We start from the raw sequence: 25,851 nt of genomic DNA on the forward strand, positions 1-25,851 counted from the left end.
ATTCAAAATAGTATGTGGCATCAGTGCAAAAATGGTAAATGTTTAAGAGGATGTAGTAAATGCTCACCTCTTTTTTTTTTTTTAATTTGACTGAGTGAAAAGACAACAAAAGATAATTTCAATTTTTCATTCCTCCCCATGTTAAAAACTGTCCTCCTTTTGGGCCTTGAAGCAATGTCTGAAAGTGCGGACAAGTTTTCTTAGGGGTATCAGCGCTGCGAAGGCAAGACTCCAAATTCTTCTTCCCACCACGCAATCTACAGCAAATACAACATGAATTTATTTTTATCATTGCCACGTTCGCTGTGGCTCCCAAAGGCGGAGAAGAGTAGCCAGCAGAGAATAACCAGCCTGGGCTCCGCCGGGTTTGAGCTTTTGCAGGGGTACTCTCCACGCTTCGGCTGAGATCGCCTTTCTCAAGGTACGGAAACGTGAGGCCACGTATCAGAGTCTGGGTGGCGGCCACCCCAAGATGGCATCTCTGAAGGCCACAACAGCCGGCGGAGGAGAGGCCCTCAGGCTCTCGCTGGGCTTTGCCTGCTGCTGGAAGGAGCAGCGACCCAGCGCCCGAGACCCACGGACCTCCCCGGGCCCGAGGGAGAGGAGAAGCCCAGGCAGACCTCTCTGCTTTAGTTATTTTTTTATTTCTGCCGCTTGTTCAGGGAAAAAACCCAGCAGCCGCTGCCTGCTCTGCTCTGTCGAGGGGCCTACGCGCCTTTTCAGTCCCGCGGCCCGCCCCGGAAACCGCCGCCGCTCGCCTGCCCGGAACCTTTAGAGCCGGAACGCAGATTCGCAGCGCGAGAGCTGGGCCGGAAGACGATCCCAGGTGGATCCTGGTGAAGATGGCGGCCGCCGTGGAGGGCCCACGTGGATGCGGGGCTGCGGTGGGCGAGGAGGCGGACAGCGGTAACGGGCGCTGCTTCCCCAACGGGTCCCTCTGTGCTCGGCCGGGCTTCTGAGGCTTCCTCGGCCCCGCCGTGCGCTGCCTCCGGTGCCGGCGGCCGCTCCTCTCTGCCCTGTCCGAGCCCCTCCTTCCTCCCCTCTGGAGCCTGGGCCGAGGGTTGGAGCCTGTTGGCGTGGGGCGGCGGGAGCTAAGGCCCCGGCCCAGCCGCCTGCCGAAGCCCCTTCCTGGTGGGGTGGAGGCAGTAGGGCGAGGGGTGCCCGCGGGCTTTGCTTGCGGGGTTCCGTGGGGCTGGCTTTCCCGCGGTGCCTGGCGTTGTGCCTGGCGGTGTGCCTGCTCCCTGCCCGCCGGCCTGTCCTCCCTGCGCTGACACTGTTGGTTTTTCTGTTTTTCTCTACTTAGCCCGCGGAATACCAACAGCAGCTTGTTTATGCCCTGGGCTCACCAAAGTAACGCTCCCTGCCGTGTGTCTCCGGGTTACCCCGTTCTTGGGTGTGTGTGTGGGGTGATTGACGAGCTCTGGGGTGCGATGAGCTGTGTGTTTGCTTGTGTCTGTCTGTCTGTACGAGACGGGGATCTGCTTCCTGCTCCGAGGGAAACCCGTGAGATAACGCCATGAGATACGCCAGTTACAGTAATCCACCAGGAGAGCACGGAGTGTAAACACATTCATAGACCATCCTTTGATACACGGTTCTCCACTCATTCTTGCCTCTTCGTGTGTTGTGAGAGTATACCTAACTAGTTGTGATTGCTTATTAATTATATCATGTAATTAGATTTTTTTTTTTCTTTATTCTGAGAGGAATCAAGGTTGTGGCCATTTGGAGCCCTAGCTCGCAGTGCTTCTGTTTGGTTTGAGGGTCAAAACTGAACCCAAGGGGAAGCCTTCTGTGGGAGCTTCTTTCAGAGCTTGTATTGTTATTTTTATCTGTATGTGTCTACACCTAGATCACTGAGTAAGTTTAGAAGAACAAAGTATGGAGAAGTATATGTATATTTGCCACACACACACAATTAGTATTTTTTATATTAAATCTATGCCGGACTTCAATCTTTGCAATTTAGAATAGAGCCCCAGTTCCTACTTTTGGTAGAGTTAATCTAGTTTAAATTACTTTGAAATACCTCTGCTTTATCTCATGCTGTTGACAGATCTTCTGATGCATTAAAGAACAAGTCATGGCTGGTTGTTGAAGCCTTGTTCATCTTTCTGTAATTGTTGAAAGCAAAATGTTGTTGGTATTATCCAGCATTATCATCCTATTTTATTGGCAGAAAATATTATGTAAAGGAGACTAATACATGCTTTTGCAATTTTCCATTTTATAAGTCTGATCTGGTTTTTATGGCAAACTGTGGAATTTGGTCCTAAGCAGTGTGTGGAATTCAGGTTTGGACTTTTGGTAGCTGTTAGCTTTTGTATGTATAAAAAGTCACAAGTAGGGGTTAATTCCTTGTTTAAAAACGAGATAGCAGTATTCTAGCATGGACAAGGCTTAGGGGTGAAAACTTGACAAATTGTTTCACATGTAGGAACCAGGATGCGGTGATGCACCCGCATTGGTTTGAATTTTTAAAAAAAATTTGGAAATCAGGATATGGAGGTGCACTGATACCGTAAAAGGGATGCCTTTAGTAGTTTCTGAATGTGTTGAACAAATTTGCCACTTGTAAGTTTCCAATTTATAGTAAGGACTGTTGAAAAATACCTGTAACACATCCTGCATGGGGTGTGATGCAACACTGTGTTCACCTTGGTGGTAGTAAAAATCATACTATATAGATAATGAGCAAGTATTCAGTAAGTATTTCTCTTTCACATTTGTGATGTAAACATATAATCTTGCTTCCTTCCATTATGATAACTAAATGCTCTCAGAGCCTCTAAACACACCTGGGCATTACAGGCTTTGTTTTAAAATGGTTAACACCATTGTTTAGCTGCTACATTGGGTTTTTTTCCTGGTTCGAAAAGGCAGAGTAATGAGTCTGGCAACAGAGTGTATGTTTGTTTGTTAAGTAATTATATAGGCAATTGATTAATAAGGAATATCATTAATAGCTGTCTGCATGGTTTTATGGAAAAACAGATTTTGTGAAGCAGTCCTGCCTTCATTCTCTTAATGATTTGATTGATAAAGGTCGTTCACGGGATATAGTAGTGCTTGCAAAGTAAAGTACTTGGCTCGGTAGTATTTAACATTGTGTTTTAAAAATACTCTTTCTAAAGTAGTGTGAGAGTGGTAGGTGGATGAAAACCAGTCAGCTGGTATCTCAGAGTTGGTGGGGAGATGTCCCCTTGCTGGTGGGACTGCAGAGGTGTCAGAAACCATCCTCCTTCTGTCCGACACTTGATTTGCGGCCTTGAAAGTTGTATATAAGGTACTTAATTTAAAACTTTTGGGTGGCACAAGTATTAGTGGAATGGTAGTTAATAGTGACAGGACACTTGTATGCTCTGCTCTTGATTATGTGATGAAGTGGGTCCACTGAAATAATCAAACGTATTTTAGCATACCCTAAACTTGCATCCCGTTTCATTCTAGTTAATCATCTGCACTGTTAAAGACTTTATTTTTGCTATTTGACCCACTGAGCAGACTAATGAGGGAAGTGGTAGGTTCTTCATGTGTTTGATTTTCTGTCTGGTTGGCTGTTCTCTCCTGTCTTGCTGTTGCTTGATTCCAAACTTCCGTATTTTAACTTTAATTCCGTTCTTTTTTGTTTTGAAGGGGGCATAGGGTAAGGAAATTTGAATTTGGGGGTGTTTTATTAGCGTATCAAGAACTTGAGCAGTTACTTATACCAGAAAAGATCAGCGCCTCTGGTTTCTTTTGAGCTGCCTGACAACTGTCTTGATTCTGTATTTCACAAAGGCATCTCCCCTGTGTTCGTTATGCTTAGGTAATCGTATTTTTGCTGGCATTATTTTCCTTGAGCAGATTTTGCTTTCATGTAAAAAATGCCTCCCTACCTTCAATTTAATCCATGTGGCTGTTTGCATTTAAGCACTAGATGTCACTGTTGCAGTTTGTATGTAAGTATGTACATACATATATATATACATACATATATGCATGTATATGCATTTATAAATTATAATTTTTGAACTGGAAAACATAGTTTTTTCCCAAAACTGACCACTCCTAAACATAAAAATATCCATTAATCTAATAATAAATATCCAAAGCTGCCTTTTCCCTTCCACCCAACCTCTTAAATCACTTTAAATCATCACTGAGATGAGCAACCACTTGCACTGGATACTTTCTCATAAATTCATTATGGTGGTGTATGCCTGCTTGAGGAATTAATTGTAACAGCAAGCAGTACCTGGTCCTGAACTTGGATGACATTTACATACAGAACAAATTACGCTAGTGATGGATCCTTACTAGAAACAAAACTCCTGATACTTTTTTTTGTTCCCTTTTTTTTACCCCTAGATTCTGAGTTAAGCTCAGAACTTCCAGAAGACAGCTACTCTTCAGGAGGTGAAGCCCTGGACGGTGATGATGAAGATGAAACAGCAGCCCTTGGCAATGTGGTTGAAGAGGCAGCAAGCTCCAAAGCTGGCCCAAGTGCAGGCTGGGCAGATGCCATGGCAAAAGTGCTCAACAAAAAGATTCCACAAAATAAGTCCACCATCTTGGCCAAGAATAAAAAACTGGAGAAGGAGAGAGAAAAGGAAAAACAAGAAAGGCTGGAGAAGAGGATGAAGGTGAGAAAAAGATGCAGTATTTCATTATGCGATCACTGTCAGGCGGGGATACATGCAAGATTCCCTCAGCGGGGATTTGGGAGAGTGCTCTGAGACTGTCTCAGTTTTGGAATCTCTCCTCCACAGTGATCTCAAGTAGCTTCAGTTTTTTTACTTTCCAGATGGTCATGCTGTAGGGCTCTTTCCCTTACTGCTTTTTCTGGGCCATCAGGCAGGCTGATCTTTGGCAGCAGGACTGTTCCAATCTGTCAGCTTAAGGTGTTTTTGTTGTTGAGAGGGTGAAAGCAGTTCCTTTAAGCTTAGTTTTCCAATTGCTGTTGTTAATTTGGGGTATAATTCACTTTGTCGGCATTACAAGTTGAAATAGTTCCCTTCTCATCGAAAGTGAAAGGGAGAAAGAGAAGGAAACTGCTTTCATTTTTAAATTTTGCTGCGACTTCCAAAATCAAAGGCCTCTAGGTTGAGATTGCAGTAATCATTGATGTGGTTGTGAGTCATTGTTTGCTCCCCTCGATTTTCCTGGTAGGAGTCTTCTGTTACAGTGTCCATGCCCTAAATTGCTTCTGGTTCTGAACTGTTACAAAGAAAACAGAACTATGTTGGCAATTAAGTCATTTGTTTGTGTGTCTTTAATGGAACTTCTAATTCCAGGCTGTGATTGATTTACCTTCAGGCTAAAAATACATTAATAGTTTTAATGTGTCATCTTACCAGTTCTGTTTCAATGGGATAACCAGGTTATCCACCTGATGGTCTGGGACACGATGTGGTTAGACCACGGCCTGCCTTTTTGATACAGAGACCTTCAGTATGGCATCTGCTCAGTTATGGTTGTCCTAAATACCTGTTCTCGTCCAGTAAATATGTGGGAGTACTGCAAAGCAGAGGTGGGCTGCAGGTCCCCAAACTGATTTGTTTACCCTTAGAAAAACTTTAGAACAGTGTGCCTTTTATTAATTTCTTGCTGATGGACACCAGAATAGGGCAGCTTTTTTGATAAAAGGCCAAACATGATCATAAATTCACAAATTTGCAGTAGTCTGCCTGGAATTATAAAGATAAGGACTCTGAAATTCCATTGAAGACTTGCATAAAACAGACTTAATGCAACATCACCAGGCCTAGAACAGTCTTAAATTGTTAAAAGAGGAAAAAAATATTTCACTACCTTACTCCTGAAGCAGAGGCTGGGGAAATACAGCGTTCTGCTATTGTAGCAGAAGTAAAGCTGGTGGTGTTGTGGCCCCTGGTAATGGGAAAGCAGATCGGTTTGGTTTTGAAACAGAGCACCTCAAAAACCAGACAAAAATCAGTGTTGTACACAGGAGTTGTTGTCCGGTGGGCAGTTGGTGCTCTTCCTGGTGTTTGAGTTCTGCCCATTGTAGTCTTTGCCATGCATCACTGTCAGTCACAAAGCTGTACCGTGATTAATTTCGCGGGGGAAGTCAAATTCCCAAGGCTCAAAATACGACATGCCTGTCTTGATAGACCCAAGATTTTATTATGTATAAACTTCTCTGTGATCAGCTTGTGAAGTGTTGGAGTTGAAGGCTGTCTTTGAATAATTTCCTTGTCTGTAGCAGTCAGTGTGAAAGCATTTTGAGTTTTTCTAGACTCCTTTTGCTTGTCTTGAGGCAGAGGTATCACTCTGGTGCGACTCTATTCTAGTTTTTGATACAGAAGGCAAGTGACTCTGAAATTTGACTGTGGCCCCTGGTGTGTCAAGGCAAGAGACTTGCCTCAGACCTGTTGTCCAGCCCCATAATGGAGCTCCCCTTGCCCTCAAAGCAAACTGAGCTTTGTTGATTTGTCTTTTTCTTTCCTCCTGCTACGTACTCTATCAGACTATGCTGCATTCTCAAATCCTCCATGTTGTTTCACGTAACTATATTTATAACGCAGCTTGATAAAAAGCGGGAGTGGGAAATGATGTGCCGAGTGAAGCCAGATGTTGTCAAAGACCGAGACAGAGAAAGAAATCTTCAGAGAATTGCCACGAGGTAAGAGTTTTTCTGAATGCTTTCCTTAAATATATGTATATCGAAAAGAGGAGGAAAAGGGGAAGAAAAGGCCTGCACAGGTAATCTGTTTCCAATCAGATTGAACTCTTAAGAAGTGACTAGCAGGAGCCAAGTGATTTATATACAGGTCTGCATTGTACAGTATCAAGTTCAACAAAAGATTTCAGAAGCTTTATGAAAGAGTAAAACTTTAGATGAGAATGTAATGTTTGCTTAACAAAAGTGCTTTGTTGGATCCCCTCATTTTGTTAATTTAATGCTTGAAAAATGCAGAACAGTTGTTTCTACTACTCTGTTTTTTCCTTCTCCGCAGAGGATTCACCAGATCCACGGCTGTTAAGTTCAGTTGCCTGTGCTGCGTTGTGGTAGTTTGGAGTCATAGAACTGGTTGAATACCTTGATGTGTTGTCTGTATCTGTCTCCTTACTCATTCCTCTGCCTTGTCCCCCTACTTCAGCTGCTTTTAAGATCTTGCCTGAGGAATTTTAATAGCTGATTGTAGGACAAGTAACATGCTTCTGGGGATGAAACATGCTCTTGCACTGATCTCAGTGCCACGTTACCATGCTTACTTCGGTGTCTGAATAGTTATTTGTGGATTTGTTTGTTACTGGTTCCTAGCAATAAGTGTGAAGGAAGAACGAAAATTGGAAGTCTCTTATGTTGTAGTAAATGTTACTTCTTAACTGAATTGAGGTTCTAAGTAACCACTTTGGGGAGCCAGAAGCCATCCAGTATCTGTGCCAATCAGTTGCTTTGGTAGAGGGCTCATTTCTGTAAAGGGAACTTGAGTTAAAAACTTTGTTTTGTTTTGTTGTTTTTTTTCCCCCCATCCCAGAGGTGTTGTACAATTATTTAATGCTGTCAGGACGCATCAAAAGAATGTTGATGAGAAGGTGAAGAAAGCTGGGAGCTCTGACAGGCAGCGTGCTAAACTGCTGTCATCTGTTTCAAAGAAAGATTTCATCAATGTTTTAAGAAACATGGAGGGTGCTAAAGGAAGCAAGAATCCTGCTGGAAAGGCTACAAAAAGTAAACAGGTAGGCTTCATCTGGGAGAAAAAATGCATACAAGATACCTTTGCAGTATAATTACTGTCTGTTAATGTGCCTGCTCTTCAGAACAGCCGTGATCCAAGTGCCTGGGTTTTTTTGAGACTTCTTAGGAAGGGAGCAAGTGGCTTTTAGCCTGTTTTCCCTGTCTTTTGAATATCAAGGTACAAAACACTAGAAGCTCTTCTGATACGACATCAAGCCTTGTGTACAAATAACTTGTTTTAGCTGTGTGTTTAAGAAAAGAATATGAAAAATTGGATTTTTATCTTGGATTTTGTGCCAACCATGAAACAAACTCCTAGATTTTAGTGGGTTGTGACATTTGGAATTTGGCCAATAGTAGTTATCAGCTCTTTAAAATTGTTAAAGGCACGGGTGCTCTTCATCTTACATGGTGTATTAGACTGTACTACTTGTGTGTACCCATGGTTTTGGGCATTTCAGACTCACTTGCTCTGGTTGATTATGGTATCTGGAACTGAAGGGCTTTGCTGTACAAGTAAGTACCACAACAGAAAGAAACTAAGGCATATTAAACATTATATGTAGGTTTTTCTTTCCCTAATTCTGTGTGTGTATTAGGCTGATGTGGCTTTATTGGTGTTACAATGTTTTGGAAGGTATTTTAACACAATCCACTCTTTCCAAATGTGCTCAAGAGAGACACAGTGTAGTTGGACTCGTCCAACTCTTTATCAGTTCTTTCAACTCACCAAATAGCTCAGGGTTGAAAACAAGTTGCTCAGACATACTCTTTCTCGTATTTCAGAAGCTGCATGTTTTTGAAGTGTATTTGTGTTCAGGTTTGAACTTTGTACTTGGTAGTGGGTGGAATACTTCTGTTGGCCCAGACTCACAGTAGTTAACTAAGTGCTTTTCTGTGCCAGGAAGAAATACTTTAATCAGTTGGGAGACAACAGTTTGTCATATGTTTTTTGTTTGTGTGCACTTGGGAAGCATGCTGAAACACTGCCTGGCATGAAGAGCTCATACAGTTTTCATGCAAGTGTAATATTAAAGTATTTTTTAAATTCTTTGGATAATGAGAACAATTTAGCTTGGTGCTGACACTTTATTTCTCCTTAAATAATTCCAGCTTGCTTCTTTGGGTGGGGGGGTGTGCGTGTGTGTGGGGTTTTGGTGTGTGGGTGTGTCGTTCCCCCCCCCCCCCCCCCCCCCCCCCCCCCCCCCCCGGAATAGCAGAAGAACCTCGGAGTGATAGCAGTGTCAATTACTATTGTAGTAGGCATTGAATCAATAGCTGAGCAAAAACTAAGATCTTTTTTCCTTTGTGTCAGATTGTAGCAGGGCAATTTCCTTAATTACTAGGTCAGAAAACATAGATTGCAAATGTTTCTATACTGTAAAAAAAAGCCTTATTTTGGCAGCATCCGTAACAGCATATTTCCATTAAAGTGCTCTGGAGATGCTTTAGATGCTAGCTGGTTAGTGTCAGTTTTGAGTATTGATTTGGGTGCTGCTTTCACATTGCTTGTGAACAAAAACTTCAGGTTTTGGAGTTTTTCATTAATATAAGGCTATACTTGTAGGTTTGGGGGTTTTTTGTGTGGGGAGGGTCATTGGGTTTTTTAGTTGGTTTTTTTGAATAGCCATGTCTGCCTGGGTAGACGACGTCTTCCTTCCCTCCCTTCTTGCATTTGCTTCAGTGACTCTCCATTCAGTATTGAACCAAACTCTTTAATAACTCCTTTTGAAGCTGTTCTTAATCTGCCTTATTTTCTCTTGAGAACATACCTTACCCATTTAGCAGGCTCCTGTCCTCGTAGTTGTTGATGCTTGAGGTTGAGGCCAAAATCTGATCTTCAGTCTCCTCCTCAGAAGTACACAAACATTTAGCCATTGAACAGTACTGCTGGCCTCCGCTGTCATATCTCTGCTTCTTTGTCTTTGAGTGTTTTTCACAGTGTAGTAAGCAAGGATGAGGCTTTTGGGTGGTGAATTCCTTGCAGTAGGAGTTTGGTGGATTGTTTGTGTCACCTGAAAGCTTTTGTTTGTTTGTTCTGTGTTCTTTTTTTGGTAGCAGCCTGCTTTGTTTTTAGCAAGTGAGAATATGGTGTGTATTTCATTTTTAAAAAAGAGGGGGGGAAATACATTTATTTATCTCAATAAAAACAATGGAATAGATGCCAATCCCAAACTCCAGGCACTCTGCCATCAATTAAAATGCAGTCCAGAACAATAAAACCACTACCCCACCCACATAAAACAAGCAGTCAGCAAGAAGAATAGCAGAATAAAGTTTTCCCCGTGAAAGCAAACCTTTCTTGACTTGTGCTATGAAAGGAGACTTGACTATATTTGTGAGAATGGGCAAATGCTTTTTCTTACTCTGCAGTAGTTTTTGAATGCAAGATTTGCTGCCACATTTTTGAAAGTTTGGTGGTTTCTTCCAAATGTCAGGGGTTGTTGAAGAAACCCCTTATAAAGCTCTGTTGTGGTTGACTACTTAGTCAGGTATATGTATGCATGAGAAAAATAAATTAAATGCTCTGTAAAGGCCCATCTGTAGCAGTGGGATTTCACGGTAGCACAACCACTTAAAGTTTGTTCTCTATTTCCATCAGCTTCATGCATTGATGGGAAGGACAGGTAACCTGTGCCCTGTGAGAATGTCATTTATAGTCTTGTATACTTTTAGCCATTGGCCTAAATATTACTTCGTGTGCACTCACCCAACGTAGCTCTGATAAAAAGACCGTAAGGCTGTGAAAATTTTCCTGTGCCATGTGAAACTGTAGCCCTTCTTGGAGTTTTGTGTGCCCAGATGGGAGTAATTACTTTTCTGCGCTGGAGCCAAAAGCTTTGCCTTTTATATCATTAGCTGTTTATCAAGGTATTTCTTAATCCTTGCTGAGCCAGCTGACTTGTGTAATATTTTTGCCCTGTTTCTTTCAAGGTGCTGTACATGATGCTTGCCTCTGGGTAAGATCATCTAATTTCCCTCCCCTCACCACCTTATCTGAAAGACTTGGAATGTGGGAGAAAAATGTAATAATTTTCTTTTTTTAAAAAAATCCCACTTGTTTGTCATTTGGATGTTTTTTTTAAGTTTTGGGGTGGTTCTTTTTGGGAAGCTTTTATTGGGAGATATGAGAGCTTTCAATCTTGTTCAACACAATCCTTATAGACCAGATTTTCATTTCAGTATGTCGGTTGTATCTTGCAGATTCCCACCTGTAAGATACTATAAGAAACATTATTAAACTACACGTTTTAAAAAGGTACATATCAGAGATGCTGTCTTTCCAGCCGTAGAGGCTGAAGTCATCTTTATGTCTATAGAACAAATACAGAAGTAGGTAGCAGCAGTAAAGGATTTCTTGCAGGAATCCTTTCTTTTTTTTTGGTCCTTAATAAATTTCTGGGTGCTCTTAGGATTATGGATTAGGGAAGTACCTTTGCTTCCAGGGTTGAGTGAAGTTTCTGATCTCTTAAGAGTTGCACAGACATGTTGGCTGATATAGTGAATTACATGAGGTCTTGAAATCTTAATTGTAAGAAAACAAAGAAATTCAGAACTAACAGTCCCAAAGCAGCCTCAACTCTTTTCCCTTGCTGCATGTCGGTTACAACAGGGTAAGTCAGTACCAGAAGTTCTCGTCGACTTTTCACCTGTCATTTGTGCTACTCCCTGTAAAGCATTACTGGTGGTAAAACACTTTCTAGTGACATACAAATAACTGGCATGAAAACTACAAATATTCTTTGTGACAAGCATAACCTGCACTCATCAACCTTTAATTTTGAATTAGGCCTTTGTAGCATGGTTTTCTGAATCACCTATGCTTGCTTCAACTCGTAAGTTTTCTTACACCAGATCTGTTACAGAGGACTTCAGTGGTGGAAGTGAGAGCAGGATTTCCTGGTCTACTTCAGTAACCATGATCCAAATTCTGCAAGGTAATTTTTCTACATGACTTGGAGGTACAGTTTGCTTCCTGTGTTGTGATGGCATCTGGAAAAAATTGGTGTATTGGTCTCAAAATAGTACCTTTTCTAAAATAATTTATTGATGGGAAGGAAGATGAGTGGAGAAGAATACAAGTGCTATTTCATATCAGCTATTGCTCATATGGGACTTGAAATAAAATGCTTTTCCAGAAAAGTTCCTTCTGGCTGAAGTGTATTTTATAAATGCTCTTAGTGTTTGGAAAGTAATTTGTAAACACAGTGATTAGGGTCAGGTTTGCTATAGATTTTTCTTTTGTTCATAAGACTTTTAATGTTCATAAATATTTTAAGCAGTAGTTTGAAGATTGTTCAAGGACAGGAGGAGTACTGCACTTCTGACTTTGACTGCTGTTCTTGTTGGGACACAAGAAGTGGCATGGGAGCTTTTATTTTTCAAGTTAGATGAGGATATAAATGTGCTTTCCAGCTGAAAAGTTAGATCTGTTTGAAACCTGTGAGAGTGACTGCCTTCTTTTTCCTGCAGCTGCGTAAGTACTGGCCATGGGCATGTTGTTCTGCTTGTTTCCACAGTGCAGAAATGGGGGGAGGGGAAGATTATTTTCATCCACATACCTTTTTGGAGGGACAGTACTCTCAGCAATTGCTTCAACCAGCTGTAGGAAATAGTTTATTTCTGAAGTATGGATGAAGGCACAGATGACTTCTAGAAATTTGGTAAGGTGTATCAACACCTCTTTTAATCTTAAGAGGAAACTTTTTTTCTTAGGTGATAATGACATTGCAGAGTAGCAGAAGTTTATTACTACAGCTGTTGTGCGCTGGTTTTACAGAATTAATTGAAGGAGTAACCAGGCATGCATGTATTCCAGCAGATTTGAGGGGGCAGCCAAGTATTAATGTAGTTCAGCTGCAGCCAGAGTAGATGTGTTCTCCCAATTTTAATAAATGTCTTCCCATCACATGCACAGAAACTTTTAATTTGGATTCCTCTATAAATTGTGCACTTGTATCTGTTTTTCCCAAATGTGTGAGCACTCTCTTGAAGGTCACCTTGCATGTGTTTGGAGCTGATGCTTTTAATGTAGTTTTTTGGTTTTTTTACCAAAAGGTGGCTGACTACCTAATTGTATGCTGTATTCTAATTTTTATCCTTAGGGATAAATACAGTGTAGCCTGCCACCAGTTTGCTGTATCCTAAATTCCTGATGTTCTTTAAGGTAGCGGGTTGTTCTGCAATATTAGAAGTTGTTTGATGGTGATATTTTTACTTCAAATCTGTTTACAGGAAGATGTATTGACTTACCCAGTTTGGGTCATCAGGAAGGTTAGGGTTTTAAGATGTACGAGCCTAGTTCCCTATCTGTTGCCATAGCTGGTAACACACATCTGTGTTAACATGGGAATGTAGGTTTTTGTCAATATTTAAATGTGTGTTTGATTGACAGATGTCAAGATCTTGGCACTGTGAGTTCAACTGCAGATAAGAGGATTAAGGGCCATTTGATGGCTGTATTTTACTAGGTTCACCCTTTTCTGTGTGTTTTTATCCTCAGATTTCCCTTTCTGCTCACTTTTTCAGATACTTGATCAGAAGTCAGGAAGGGAAAAAGATTGTGATTTTTGCACTGTGTTTCCACCAACCTCTTTTTTTTATCCTCTTCATGTTTTATGCTCCTGAAAAGTTCTTCCCCCTGCACCTGAGGGCCAAGTACACAGCCCAGCGTCCTGGTGCCTAATGTGAGAGCAGCCCTGACAACTGCTCTCGCAGAAAGACCAGTTCCCTGTTTGTCATCAGGAGTCACGCACAGTCCAGGTTAATGCTGTCTTCTAAGATGCAGATAATATGTGATCAGTAAGGACAGATATTTTAAGAGAATTTGGACACTAAATGCCTATTGTGTCTACTTAGGTGATGACCTCAGGTTTAGGGAGGGCAGTCGTCCAGATGTTTATGACTTGGCCAGATCTGGGAAAATGTTCATGGAGATAGCAAAAGACACATTCCCAGCTCCAAAATACATCCTTAACTGGTTTTTAAGTTCAAAAAGAATGAATGATGCAAGGTTTTAATGGATGCCTGTAGGAAATTTCTTTCCTCCTTAGAGCTGTAGACAAAATATTTTAAGTTCGTCTTTCTGTGAAAAGGGCTGAAGTGATTTTAGTTGAAACATCATGAAAGCCTTCAGCATGAGGCAGCTGAAATTTGGCAAATTTTGTAAGTGAATATAAACAGGGACTTGTGATTGAAATGCCAGGCAATACTGAGACAGCCCCCTCTGTCATACTTGAGACTAAGTTGCTTTGCTATTTGATTATTAGTGCACAGGACACTATGATGGTGTTCTGTTTTCCCAGAAGATGTTGCAAGGCTTTTTCAGTAAAACTATGTCTAAAACAACCACATTTGAAAAACTTGTGGAATACATCTTCTTTTTGATCTTCCTGCAAGTATACAAAGCACAAAAAGTCAAATCCTATTAGACTTTTATCTGGTAAATTGAGTTGGAAGCCTTATAAAAGCAGCCCTCCACTTTTGGCTTTGTTTGTAACTCTTATAGGCAGGGCAATGTACTTAGAGAAAAATATATCTAAGCATTTCATAAAGTTTTATAAAAAAAATGTTCTCTGGGAGTAAGAAAGATTGGGTGGAGCATGTCTATCTGAACCAGTTTGTTTCCCCCATCTAAGCATTTTCTATTGGAAATTATCTTGAAAAGTGATTCCCTTACTTTGAAGTTTTATTAAGGTATAAAATGTTCTGATTTCCAGAGGGTTGAACTAGCAGATGTGTGTTATAAATGACCTCTATGGGCACCTACTCATCTGTTTATCTTGGTAGACTTCAGGAGAGGTGGGTCAAACTGCTTCCAGCTTCCAATGGTTAGAGGGTTGCTGAATTCAGGGTTTTTTTCTGTGGGAAAATCTGGCCAGTTTTTAATGAGTGTTTCTGAAATCTATTGAAAGCTTAGAAAATACACTTGTTTGTTTGTTTAAACCTACTATCATTACAAATGATACTAAAGCTGTCTTCTTGGAAAGATCTGACCTCTTTTCGGTTTGTTGCTGAACCTGGACAGTGTTCTGCATGTGGTCTGTGTTGTTTCTTCTCCACCTGCAGGCATTGGGAAAACCCATACAGAAACGTAGAAGGAGATGGAAGGGTCAGAAATGCAGAGAAAAGGGTAGCCAGATGGCTAAGATAAGGGATTGGGATCATGGGCAGTTTACATATTCCCTTTTCAGGTTTAAACAGCTTTTAGAAAGCAGCCTGGGAGTGTTGAGGGGTATGGTCTGTTCCTTAATGAGTTTGCCACTCACCCACGACTATGTGAGGGAAATTACAGGAATATAAAATCAAAGAAACTTGGATTTGCAGACATTTAGGGTATGTTGCAAAAGCCATTTAAGTAAAAGCAGGGGCAATGAGGGTAGGGAGGTTTAGCCAGACAAGCTGCTTAGTAGTCATAAAAACTTCAGTATTTCATATTTAGTAATAAAAATACACAAAAGCTAGTTCTTTGTGGTTTTTTTTCCCCCTCCCCCTCCTGCCTCATAGTTTTTTGGATCCCTATACTTGTTTCAGGGCTTAAATGTAAGTGGAAATCCTGAGTCAGGAAGAGGAGGCTTTTTATTAGTCCCACTTCCTCCTCATCAGCTACTCTGCGAGATGATTTCTTAAGTGCTGGAAGTGAAGGACTTTGTCATTACTGTAGCCTTTGTTGTTTGAGACAACCTTTTGGGACTCACTCTGTTATGCCTCTTGCTGAATCATAATGAAAAACAGTGGATGATTTCAGCATCATTTGTAGGAAATAATCTGAGTCACATTCAGATTATTCAAAAATCTGCAAGCTGCTAATTTATCCTATAAAAGGATCAAAAAATAGTCCAAACAGCTGTGGGCCTGCATGTTTCCTTACTGTGCTAACAGGCAAGCTTTTATATAAACCTGCAGAAAATTTTAGGTGCCCAGCTGAGATAGTGCATAAGTGTCTTGCATAAATGGGTGACATCTGAGAAAAATCTGTTGTGACTTGAAAATGTTTGTCTAAAGTAGACTGTTGAAAGACATTAGTACTCGACTTCTGAGGGATAGCACACTGAAGGCCTTAGTCTTGACCGGATGCTTTTTCCTAGGCACTCTTTTGCTGTATCTGCATATTGTGCAGGTACAGCTTGATGGTTTGGGAACTGTGCAACTTGCAACAAGGATGTTGTGGATCTGCATAATGTTTAGGCTGATCTTTAAACTCCATCATGTCTTCATTACTGCAGGAAATGCACATTAAGAAATGTAGGACCAGCTGACGGAGAGAAGTGATTTTTATCACTTGTGAGAAGTTGTGTGGCATTTCTTTCAGGGTTGAAACGCCAAGTGTCTAGAAAAGTTCTTTCTTCCTTTAGTTTGAATCCTATCCAACAGAAAAATTCTCTTTGTTATTTTCCTTTTAGGAATAATGATGGAAGCTGGTAGGGAGTCGTCCATGTAAGTTTCCTCTTGGTAATTAACTGATATGCTTTTTGGTGCAAAATGAACAATATTTTGCAGACTGGTTAGCTGAGGCTCATCATTAGCTAGTATGAAAAGCTGTTCTTTCTGATGGACAATATTGTCTCTTCCAAGTCAGAATTACAATTCAGCTACTTTGAATACCATAACTTGCTAGACAAATTTTTGTCCGATAAGCACTGAAAGTATAACATGTTGCTTTAAATACAAAAGTCTTGATCATATGTTGTTTTCAACCACAGTTCTCATTGCGTCTTTATGTCAAGAATTAATTGATCTATGCTGTGCAGTCTTTGCTCTAAGGATTCTATTGTTCAAGTAGATGAAACATGAAAGCTGTGCGGAGACTTATGGATGAAGAAAGGGTAAGAGTAAGAGGTGAATACTGAGGTAGTAGTGGCCAGTATGGTAGGCAGTAATTTCACTGTCAGTAGTGTAACTGCTGATAAACAGGCATTGCAGATGTGAAGGGAAAAGCATATAGATGAGGATGATGAAGCAGTTTTGTTTTTACAGGAGGAAAAAACAAACATGACTGAAAATGAGTAGTGATGGCATACTGGAAAAGTGTACTGTCTGGAAACTTTCTGTCCTGATGTGTTGCATGATAACCTAATACAGGGAATGTGTTTATTTTTCTCTTTCCAGATACCTTCTCTGTAATAATTTGCAGTCAACTTTGAGCTAATTTTTATTTGGTACCTACTTAAAAATGCTTACTTGTGGACCTTTTTTCTTTTCTATGTCAGTGGAATGTTTTGGCGTGACAGTTGGAAAGACAGTGATGTAATTACTTGATATTCATAACATTGTCATTTGCCAGAACATGAGTTACAGCATATATTCTACAAGGGGAATTGTTAGTATGGGTAAAGGTAACAGTTCATACCTGTGTTGTAACTTAACTATAAGATTGTTTCGTTAGGTGAGGCTTATTTTCAGGTGAGTTTTTATTTGATGAGTTTCTATTTTCTGTGAGTAGCTCGAGGGTGTAGCATGCCCATGCTGTTCATCCTCTCATTGAAACGTGTAAAGGGAATCTCGATGCCAGTATGGCCAGACGTTGTCTTGCAGCAGCGTGTGGTAAAATTCCTTGTGCAGCGGAAGGATTTCCGAGACGGCTGCTATCAGAGATGGAGCACAGCACGGGCTGAGGAGTTCCAGAGCGTCCTGTATGCAGAAGGGCCCTCTGTTACGCTTGAATTCTTAAAATATTTTTGCTTTTTCTGACAGGAATACTGATTTATGAGGTTTCTGATGAACTAAGGATGAGGAAATTGCTCTCTCATAAGCTCTTTCTGTGATTCTTCTTTGCAACTGAGCATTTAACGATGCTAATGATTTTTCTTCTTTGCTTAAGTCCAGATGAATGCTTGTTTTTAGTAATTCTGTAATTCAGTTCTGACCCCTCTAAGGTTGGGGCATGTTTAAGCCTCTGCGTGCCAACCCAAAGCATTCCTTCTCATTCACATATCCCCAGTTGTAGTAAACCCTAGAGGAGGATGTGAGGATGGGGAGATTCCTCATGCAGGTCATTAAGCTCTGGGTGGTCTTCTGGCTGTGCTCAAAAGGAAAATCAGCATTTGTTGTGCTTGTAGTAATAATTCCAGTGCGTTACTTGCAGAGAAGTTTGAACGGGAACAGCAGGTTTCAAAACACACTGTAAAAAAATTTCATTCTTAGATTTATTTAGTAGAATTGCCAGCGCAGATTCTGGTGTGCGCAAGAGACCTTGTGGTCTGAGTAGATCTCCTGTGCCACTGTTGATATCCGCAGTATAGCGTCACCTCAAATATACCAAGGCAATTTAGTTCAGTTGCTCTAATTTCTAATTCAGTGAGAGGATGCAAATGGGTATTGAATGACTCTCACCCTAAGGAATAAATGATTGTGCAGAATTATGCTGCAGCAGAATAGACTTCTGTTGTGCAGCTTGCATGTTCTGCAAGCTCAAAAATGCTTCCCAAAGTGAGTTGCTGTGAGACTTCAGCTCAGAAGTTCAAGCTAGTAGCAGTACAGGATATATTCTCAGTTTCCAGATCTGTGGGTTTTTGTCTGTTTGGGATCAGGCGTACATAGGAACCTTTCTTATAGTCAAGATCTCACTGTAATTCAAATTACATAAAGTTGCAGGCAGCACTGATGATTAAACCCAAGTATCATTTTTCTGTTAAAAATAATTACATTTTGTTTGATGCTTATATTGCTGCTTTAAATACTTCAGCTGCAGTTTTCTTTATTTCTTCCCAGCCTAGAGGGAACTTATTTTCTTAGCCTGTAAGCTTGGATATTCCTGAAAATGAATTTAGGAGAAATTATTATGCTGGTGTTCTTTGTTTTCCATTTCCTCTCCCCCCCACTCCCCTTCCTACCAAGTGATTTTTTGTTTGTTTGTTTTTTCAAATTGAGATTCAGCACACCTCAGTGTATGCCTATGCTGGGTTTTTTTGAGCTAGGTTTAAACCGACTTGCTTGGGGATGGGAAACAGAATAGCAGCAGTCATTCGGAGCAAGATGCAGGCTGGCAGGGAAGGTAATCGTCAGGTGTATGCGAGAATGCATTTTGGCAGTTACGGTTTTTAACTTCTTTGTCATGACAAAAGCCTCCCTGTATTTTGAGGTCTTAGATGTTTTTATTGAGCAAAACAGAGGAACCTGGGGAGGCAGTTCAAATTAATTAGACATGTTAGAATTGTTTTCTCAGGGCTTAAAGTTGTTGCTTGAGATATATTTATGTTAGAAATTCCTTCCCTGACAGGTACAAATAAACGCTTATAGCATGTGATGGTAAAGAGAGATGCCCCTGCAAGCTCTGGCATTTCATCGTGTACACGGAGCAAAGGCGTGGGAGCCCAGTGTGCTGACTGTAATTCCTAGGTCTGAAAAATGTTAATTTGTTAATACCTTGCAGTTACTGTCTTTGGGACTCAGGCAGGAGGGGAGTCTCTACGGTGATGTAGGTATGTCTGCTACTTTGCAGATGCAGAAACTGGGGTGAGTTCAAGTGACATGAGCTGGTGGAAGGCAGAGTAAAATGCTGCCTGTAATCTGTGCACTCTGATTTCAAGACGTACCTTTTAACGCCACTACTCACCAATAAGCATTATGGGACTTTGGTCTGCTTATGCGTAGCGTTCTGAAAAGCGCTGGCAAACTTTTCTTGCTCTGGTTTTAGGATGTTGCTGTGCCAATAAAGCAATAGATGAAAATGACAACATCCTGTGACTTAGACTGAACTTAATTCCCTTAAGCTTTCAAAGGAAGCAGGCTTTGAGCCAAGGCACTCGTTTGCAGACTGGAGCAGCTATGTGCAGTTACAAGTATCCTGCTGCTGCTTCTGACAACCTCAGGAGTAGAGAGGATCCATCTCCCACCTGAGTAGCAGTGCAGTCTGCCACAACTCCAGTGCTGAGTTTGGCAGGTCTCAGTTGAAGATACTCACTGTAATGTCATTTACCAAGAGTGAATTACGTAGCTCCAAATTTTTGCAGTGGTAGAGAAATGAACCAAAACGGGGAGACCTCTAACTTGATCTGGATCATATAGCTGCTGTTGATGCTGTGGAACTTTCATGGACCAGTTCCTCCAAAAGCATCCAGGAGGCAGTTCCATCCTGGATCCTGCAAGGGATGGCTGTTTGTTCTAGATGACAGCCCTAAGCTTGGGTGGGTGGGTGGGTGGTCGTAATTAGGACTTGGCTAAGAATTTCACTTCATCTTGTCCTGGTGCAGATTTTAGAGGGTATGTCTTCAAACCAGAATTAGTTTGGGAAGTATGTCCCCACTGCAGAGCCCTACGTGTGTCAGACGAGCTAATGCTGTGATAGCATAGGTGTCACACCAAGCAGGCAAGATGGTGCTTGCTTATTTATGTGATCTCTTTTTCAACTGGACTATCAGTCTGTCCCAGCAAATAAGTATCTGCACTAGAGTTACCACACTGCACGTTTTGGTCTGTCTTATTTCAGCTCATGATAACAAGTGCATCACCATGTACCAGTGACTCCTGAGATATTTAACAAACTGCTGCCTCTCAGACCTTTTGAAATAGGCTGCCACACCTTCAGGCAAAGAACCAACCCATTGAAATGTATGTATAAAAAAGGGGGAGGGGGAAGCAACACCCGAATTTTTCACTCCTTGCTTACCAAAGGATCTACTTTATGCAACACTACACACTAATGTTTATATAGCCTGCTTTTTGTTTGGGGATGTTCAAAGGGGACTTCAGTGTTGTAGTGAAATGTGGGAGATATGGATGAACAGCTGACTGGAAGTTCAAAAGCGGTTGTATAGCATGAAAGCTGGTTTATTTTCTGTGTGCCAAGAATCAGTTTTGTTTTATTTAGATGAAACCAGATTATGGCATTGAAGTGTATTAACATTCTTACATAAAGCAAGTTGGGAAGTGATGTTACAGTTGAACTAATTGTTAATTATACAAATAGTCTTGCTGCATATTTTCTTAAGACTCCAGGAATGTTTTGTGATACAATAGATTTGGAGAGTTTTTATTCGGGGGGGGGGGGGAATAGAGCAGTAAATACGTTAGGAATGAAGATACTAAACATGGTTTTCTTCGCTTGGGAGCATGCTTAAAATTGATTAAATATTTGCTTTCAAGCATTTAATCTTCATCTTTGAGGCATGGACATGCTACCTCTGTCTTTCTCCTTAGGGCTTGTTGTAAAACTCTATTCAAACCTTTGTGGTGCCTTACATAGTGGGTAATAGTATGGAGGATCAGCATCCCTCTTTTGTTGAGGTCCTGCTTTTGTCCTGTTGTTCACTTGACATAGCCAGAAAGAAGGGCTAATGGTTGCTGAATAGTAGCTTGTGATGAATTTGAGCATTGGGCTTTTCAAACCCTGAGCCTTTCACTGTCATTGCTGACAGTAATCTACTGCTTCTGTGCTGTTTAAAAAAAAAAACAAAACAAAAAAATCCCTGTTCTGTGCATCTGGGGGAAAAAAAAAATGGAACCTCTGTTGGTTTTATTATTATTGAAAAAAAAAACCCTGGATTGTTTTGTAAGGAAGATGGGATTTTTCCATTTAGGTATCTCAAATTTTACTCTGTGGCATGTTCAAACAGTGATTTATAAAAGGTCTGGGATTAAAAAAGAAAGCTTGGTGACTTTTGTAATCTTTTCAATCTTTCTGTACTCTGCAAAGGTAAACATATAAAACAAGTGAAGTACAGTTAAAAAGGGGGAGAAGGGGAGGGCAGGGGAGGGGGGGAAGCTACCCTCTCCTTGTGTCCCAGAACAGAGTACCTGTGTTTGCCCTAACACAGATTATTCCCATGTGAACACCTTAAGGTCTGCCTAGGGACCTACCTTATCTGTAACTCTCTAATTCCAGGTAATTGATTACCCTGTCTGAGATGATTTCAGGCTTTACTGGGTATAGCATGTGAAGTGAATTGCTGCAAGGGTGGAAAGTGGTTAGGAGGCACCACCCTGGGGAAAAGGGGGATTGCTGGGATGGGAGAGTTACTCTTGGGAGTAGGCATTAATGAGAGCAGCTGTGAAGACAAAAAACCCAAAACAAAACACAGTGCAAGCATCTTGAGGAACAGCTGTAGAGTTTCCCTTTATTAAACTGGGCCCTGGGAGATTCCTTTTGGGAAGGAAAGTGTTAAGACTTATTATCCTATTTTTGTGAAAGTAATCTTTCAAAAGCTGCAGGAAAGGTCACATTTAGCATTTCTGCTCTGGTTACCTATTAAAAAATACATAGCTTGTTTGGCAGACTTTTCGCACTCAAATAACTTCTGTTGGTGTGATATGATGTGTTAGATGTACAGTGATGGACCTGCATTCTCTATTCCTTATTTCTCCTGCTATTAAATTCTTTATGCTGCTTTCTCCCAAAGATTGCATGGACATCAGGTTTAACACGCTATGGTTCCATATATCGCGTGTTCCTAGATGCATGACAAAGAGGCGGCATGAACAAATGTCTACAGCAATCATACATTTACTATGCGTTTTGCATCTAGCAGGCAAAGCTGCATCTGCAGAGGATGCTGTAACAGATGACCCCCATCAACTGTATGGTATCGGGAGGTAATAGTTACTTAAACTAGGGTGAGTCAGTTGAGGTCTGTCCTTTTAAGCAGGGGAATGGGAAAAGCACACCTGGGATGCCTGTGTTAACTTTGTTTGAAAGACTCTGCAAAAGTAAATTACTCTCTTCAGTGCCCCTGATTCCACTTTGGTAGGACAGTTTTTTGCTTGCCTGCTGGACACTGAGCCCCGTTGTTCCTCAGAAGTATTGTGCTACTAAGGCTTAAACCACTGAAATCCTCCTTCAGTACATCGAACAGTTTTTAGTATTTTCCTTCAGTAAAAATGTAGGAATAGCTTCAAGCTGTCCTTTAAAACCGTTGCCACAGGATGGGGCTGTTGCACTGCCCAAGTATGATCTGTCACTTCGAAGAACCGCAACCAAGCACCGTGTCCAGTGCTAACCTGAAACTACACTCCTGTCACTTACTCTTTATTATTCACCAGTCCGTGTAGTGTGGCCTCAGTTTATCCACTTTCAAGAGGTAGGAAATTTGGAGTAAGATGGTGTTGGCTTGCTGAGTATAGATCAACTCTGTTTCTTCTAGAGGCAGCTTTGCACCATATGACAAGCCCAGGTAGTGAGGTAATAATCCACATAAAGGGGATTTGGTTCACGTATCGCAGAATATGTTAAATATTAAATTTGGGGGGTTTTAAGCCTTTATTAAATCCATATTTGTGTTTTAGAAATGTGCCAAGAAGTGTTCTAATGAAGCAGCACCTGGGGGTTAATAAATGATATCATGAATCCATTCTGATTGCCAAGAAAGATTTTAATAAAGGAAGCCATGCCCAGGATTGACTGTTTCATCCATGAGGAATAATTGTTTTGTTTCCATATTTCTTTTATTGGTTGATTAAAACAAGTTTGCTAATTAGCATCAAGTAATTTATGATTGTCCTGCATATTTCTGTGTACCATTTGCATAAAGAGCTAGGCCTCGGTAGGTCTGCTGATGCAAATTGTAAGAATGAGAGGTGTTATTTTGATTGCATGAAGAGCTTCCATCTTTTACTGCCTTTCCCATTCATCTCATCTTCCTCTGTTCCCTGTTCTCCTCCCCTCAAATATTCAGGATGAAGTGAAGTCGGAAGGGGAGCCAGAATGGAATATACTGCGTGATGACTTCATGATGGGAGCATCTATGAAAGACTGGGACAAGGAAAGCGATGGAGAGGACAATATTGAACAAGGAGGTGGTCTGAAACAAGAAGATGAGAGTGACTGAATGAAACTGAAAACCATTCAAGATAATGTTTTATCTTCTTAACTTTGTTTGGGTAAAAAGTCAGCATTCTGTGAATGTAGAACACTTGGAGGATGTCTCTCTTTTTAAAAAAAAGACTTGCACAACTTTGGAGTGTTTTCTCTTCCATGTCAAACTTTTATTTAATATAGCTGCATTTGCTATACTGAAATCCTGAAATATTTTCCAAAACATGTATAATTTTCAACATATTTCCAAAACATTTTGTACAGTCAAAATAGTGGCACCTGCCCAATAAAAGAAAGATTTTGCCAAGGTCATTAAAAGTTTATACATTAGTCATGGCAATTGATGTATTAGTGTGTCTGCATTTCCAAATCAGTGTTGCACTTTGAAAAGTTGTTAGCAATTCGCAATAGAAATGGCTTACAATAAACACAGAAATGCCGTCACCTTGTAAAGTTATCGGACTCCTATAGAGTCTTTACTACTTTGGCCAGGAAAGGTTTTGTAAATAATAAAGAAAAGTAACCATTAATGTGATAGTTCTGGTCTTGGAGCATTAGTTTGATTGGAGACAACTCTGGAAACATAATTGTAAAAAGAGAGACTTGACCCTACTGACTGGCTTTTATATTTTTATATATATGTGTATATATGTATGGTTTTTTCCATTGCAAGTCTGAAGTTGTATAAGCTAAGAGACTGGTAGGAGAGGAAAGGACAGTCCTTGCTATTGTTTTTGTTGGAGAAGGGAGGGCTTTTCTAGCACTACTGCATAAAATTGTATTCGGTGTTGCTTCATTTGCAGTTCTGGTGTTCTGGCCTTTTTCAGTAAGGAGCCGGACCTCTGAGATACGTCCTGTGGGTTTAGTCAGCTATAATGCTAATTCCTCAGGTCTGTAAAGGGTCAAATAAAAGCCCTTCCTCTTAGGTGCGTACTGTAACAGTACCAAATTCTGGAAAACATATGTCAGTGTGACACTATTGGCTTTGTTTAAGCTACAGCAATTTTTCCTAATTAGTTGTTTGATTGTGAAGGTGCAGAAGCTAACATACATAATAAGAATATAAGCATATGCATACAGGAGGAAGTGCATTGTGATTAAGGTGTTTTAAATGAGAGGCTGGGGTTGAATTCTGCAGCCTTCGCTGTTCCAGACTGGCTGTCTGATGCTTCGTTGTTTGTTTAACTTTGCTATCACGTTTCCCCACTTGCTATGTGAAAAAAATGCCTTGGGGCCTATTAATTGATACTTAAAATACATAGTACTGGTCTGTTTGTTTCTACAGATGTCTTACGTACAAACCTTTCTTTGTACCTGCTTGTATGAAAGATATGATTAAGAGCAACTTTCAGATTTTCAGTCTTCAGCATTGAAATGTGTGGTAGGACGGTGGACTTGGATTTTCCTAATGAAGGCATTGAGGAGGGGAGGGGGAATTGAATTTTGTGTATACTACAGGATAAAAAATATACATACAAAATGGCAGAGAAACCCATCCTAACAACTGGCAATGGTTGTGTTATCCCTAGCCTATTCATCTGGTATATATTGTAGCATAATTCTTTGAGGAGAACTCAAAGCTAACAGCAGAAATGTTTAGATTTTCAAGCTGTTTTGAGTGTTAAACATATTAGATATCTGAGGAGACATTAGTTTGTGGCCTGATATTTATTATCACAAATGAAGGCATACACCCAAAATATCAAGTGGCAAAACCACAGAAGTTTGACATATGGTTATCCCAGCTTCTGAAGGTTAGACATCTGTATAGCTGTTCAGCAAGAGTTGGTTGCTTTCTTTCTGCAAAGTTCAGTTACTTTGTGTGGAAAAATTACATCAGCACCCTTAAACCTGCAGTTGTTTTCTAGTTTGATATCACCAGTCTCTGTCTGAGATCGGACTTTTGGAAAATAATCTAGTTTTTCTTAGGAACTATGACATCCTGAGGTAATTATTAAAAATTTCAAAATACTTTTGGAATAATTCTACAATACTTGGGTGTTTGAGTTTTTTATTTGTGCATTTTTGAAGTAGTTTTGATTAAACCACTGAAGTGTCACTTGTGTATTTTAAGAAAAGTGTGGAATATATCGATACTGCTAAAAATACTTGAGCTTGCATTTCATTTAGCGCACACAGCAGTACTTCTTGCCTATAGGTGGAGAGCATTTCTTGCCTTTTAAGAAGCATAATACTCAGATTTTTATGTATATTGGATAGTTTTTTAATGTTGATACTGTACTTTGTCTTGTCCTTTGGTTGTGCCATATGCAAAGAAACTCCTAAATAACTTAAATTGGTAACTACCTCCAAAAGAGAAATAAGCTTGAGACTCTTATGGCATTTGGGAGCGGGGTATTTTAATTTTGGGCACTTGGTGGCCAATTTATTTCACAAGTTTTGTTTTAATTGACTAGCA

General features: G+C 40.6%; 1 protein-coding gene across 1 annotated transcript; it reads left to right on the forward strand.

Annotated features, from left to right (window-relative positions):
• Window positions 1-787: 787 nt before the first annotated feature.
• On the forward strand, window positions 788-25,558 carry RRP15 (ribosomal RNA processing 15 homolog). Its single transcript, XM_075496445.1, has 5 exons — window positions 788-906; window positions 4,351-4,625; window positions 6,528-6,625; window positions 7,485-7,686; window positions 23,293-25,558. Exons 1-5 carry the CDS (start codon window positions 843-845, stop codon window positions 23,443-23,445), a joined length of 792 nt encoding a protein of 263 aa, XP_075352560.1. The 5' UTR covers window positions 788-842; the 3' UTR covers window positions 23,446-25,558.
• Window positions 25,559-25,851: the final 293 nt, after the last annotated feature.

Source organism: Mycteria americana, chromosome 3 (genome assembly GCF_035582795.1).
Source record: "Mycteria americana isolate JAX WOST 10 ecotype Jacksonville Zoo and Gardens chromosome 3, USCA_MyAme_1.0, whole genome shotgun sequence".
NCBI classification, from domain to species: domain Eukaryota; kingdom Metazoa; phylum Chordata; class Aves; order Ciconiiformes; family Ciconiidae; genus Mycteria; species Mycteria americana.

What these genes read in the sequence shown, in the direction of transcription:
- RRP15 (XM_075496445.1), top strand. Translation starts at nt 843, where the DNA reads ATGGCGGCCGCCGTGGAGGGCCCACGTGGATGCGGGGCTGCGGTGGGC. An exon ending in GGGCGAGGAGGCGGACAGCG is followed by an intron (nt 907 to 4,350) that starts GTAACGGGCGCT and finishes TTTTACCCCTAG; the next exon opens with ATTCTGAGTTAAGCTCAGAA. An exon ending in GGCTGGAGAAGAGGATGAAG is followed by an intron (nt 4,626 to 6,527) that starts GTGAGAAAAAGA and finishes TTTATAACGCAG; the next exon opens with CTTGATAAAAAGCGGGAGTG.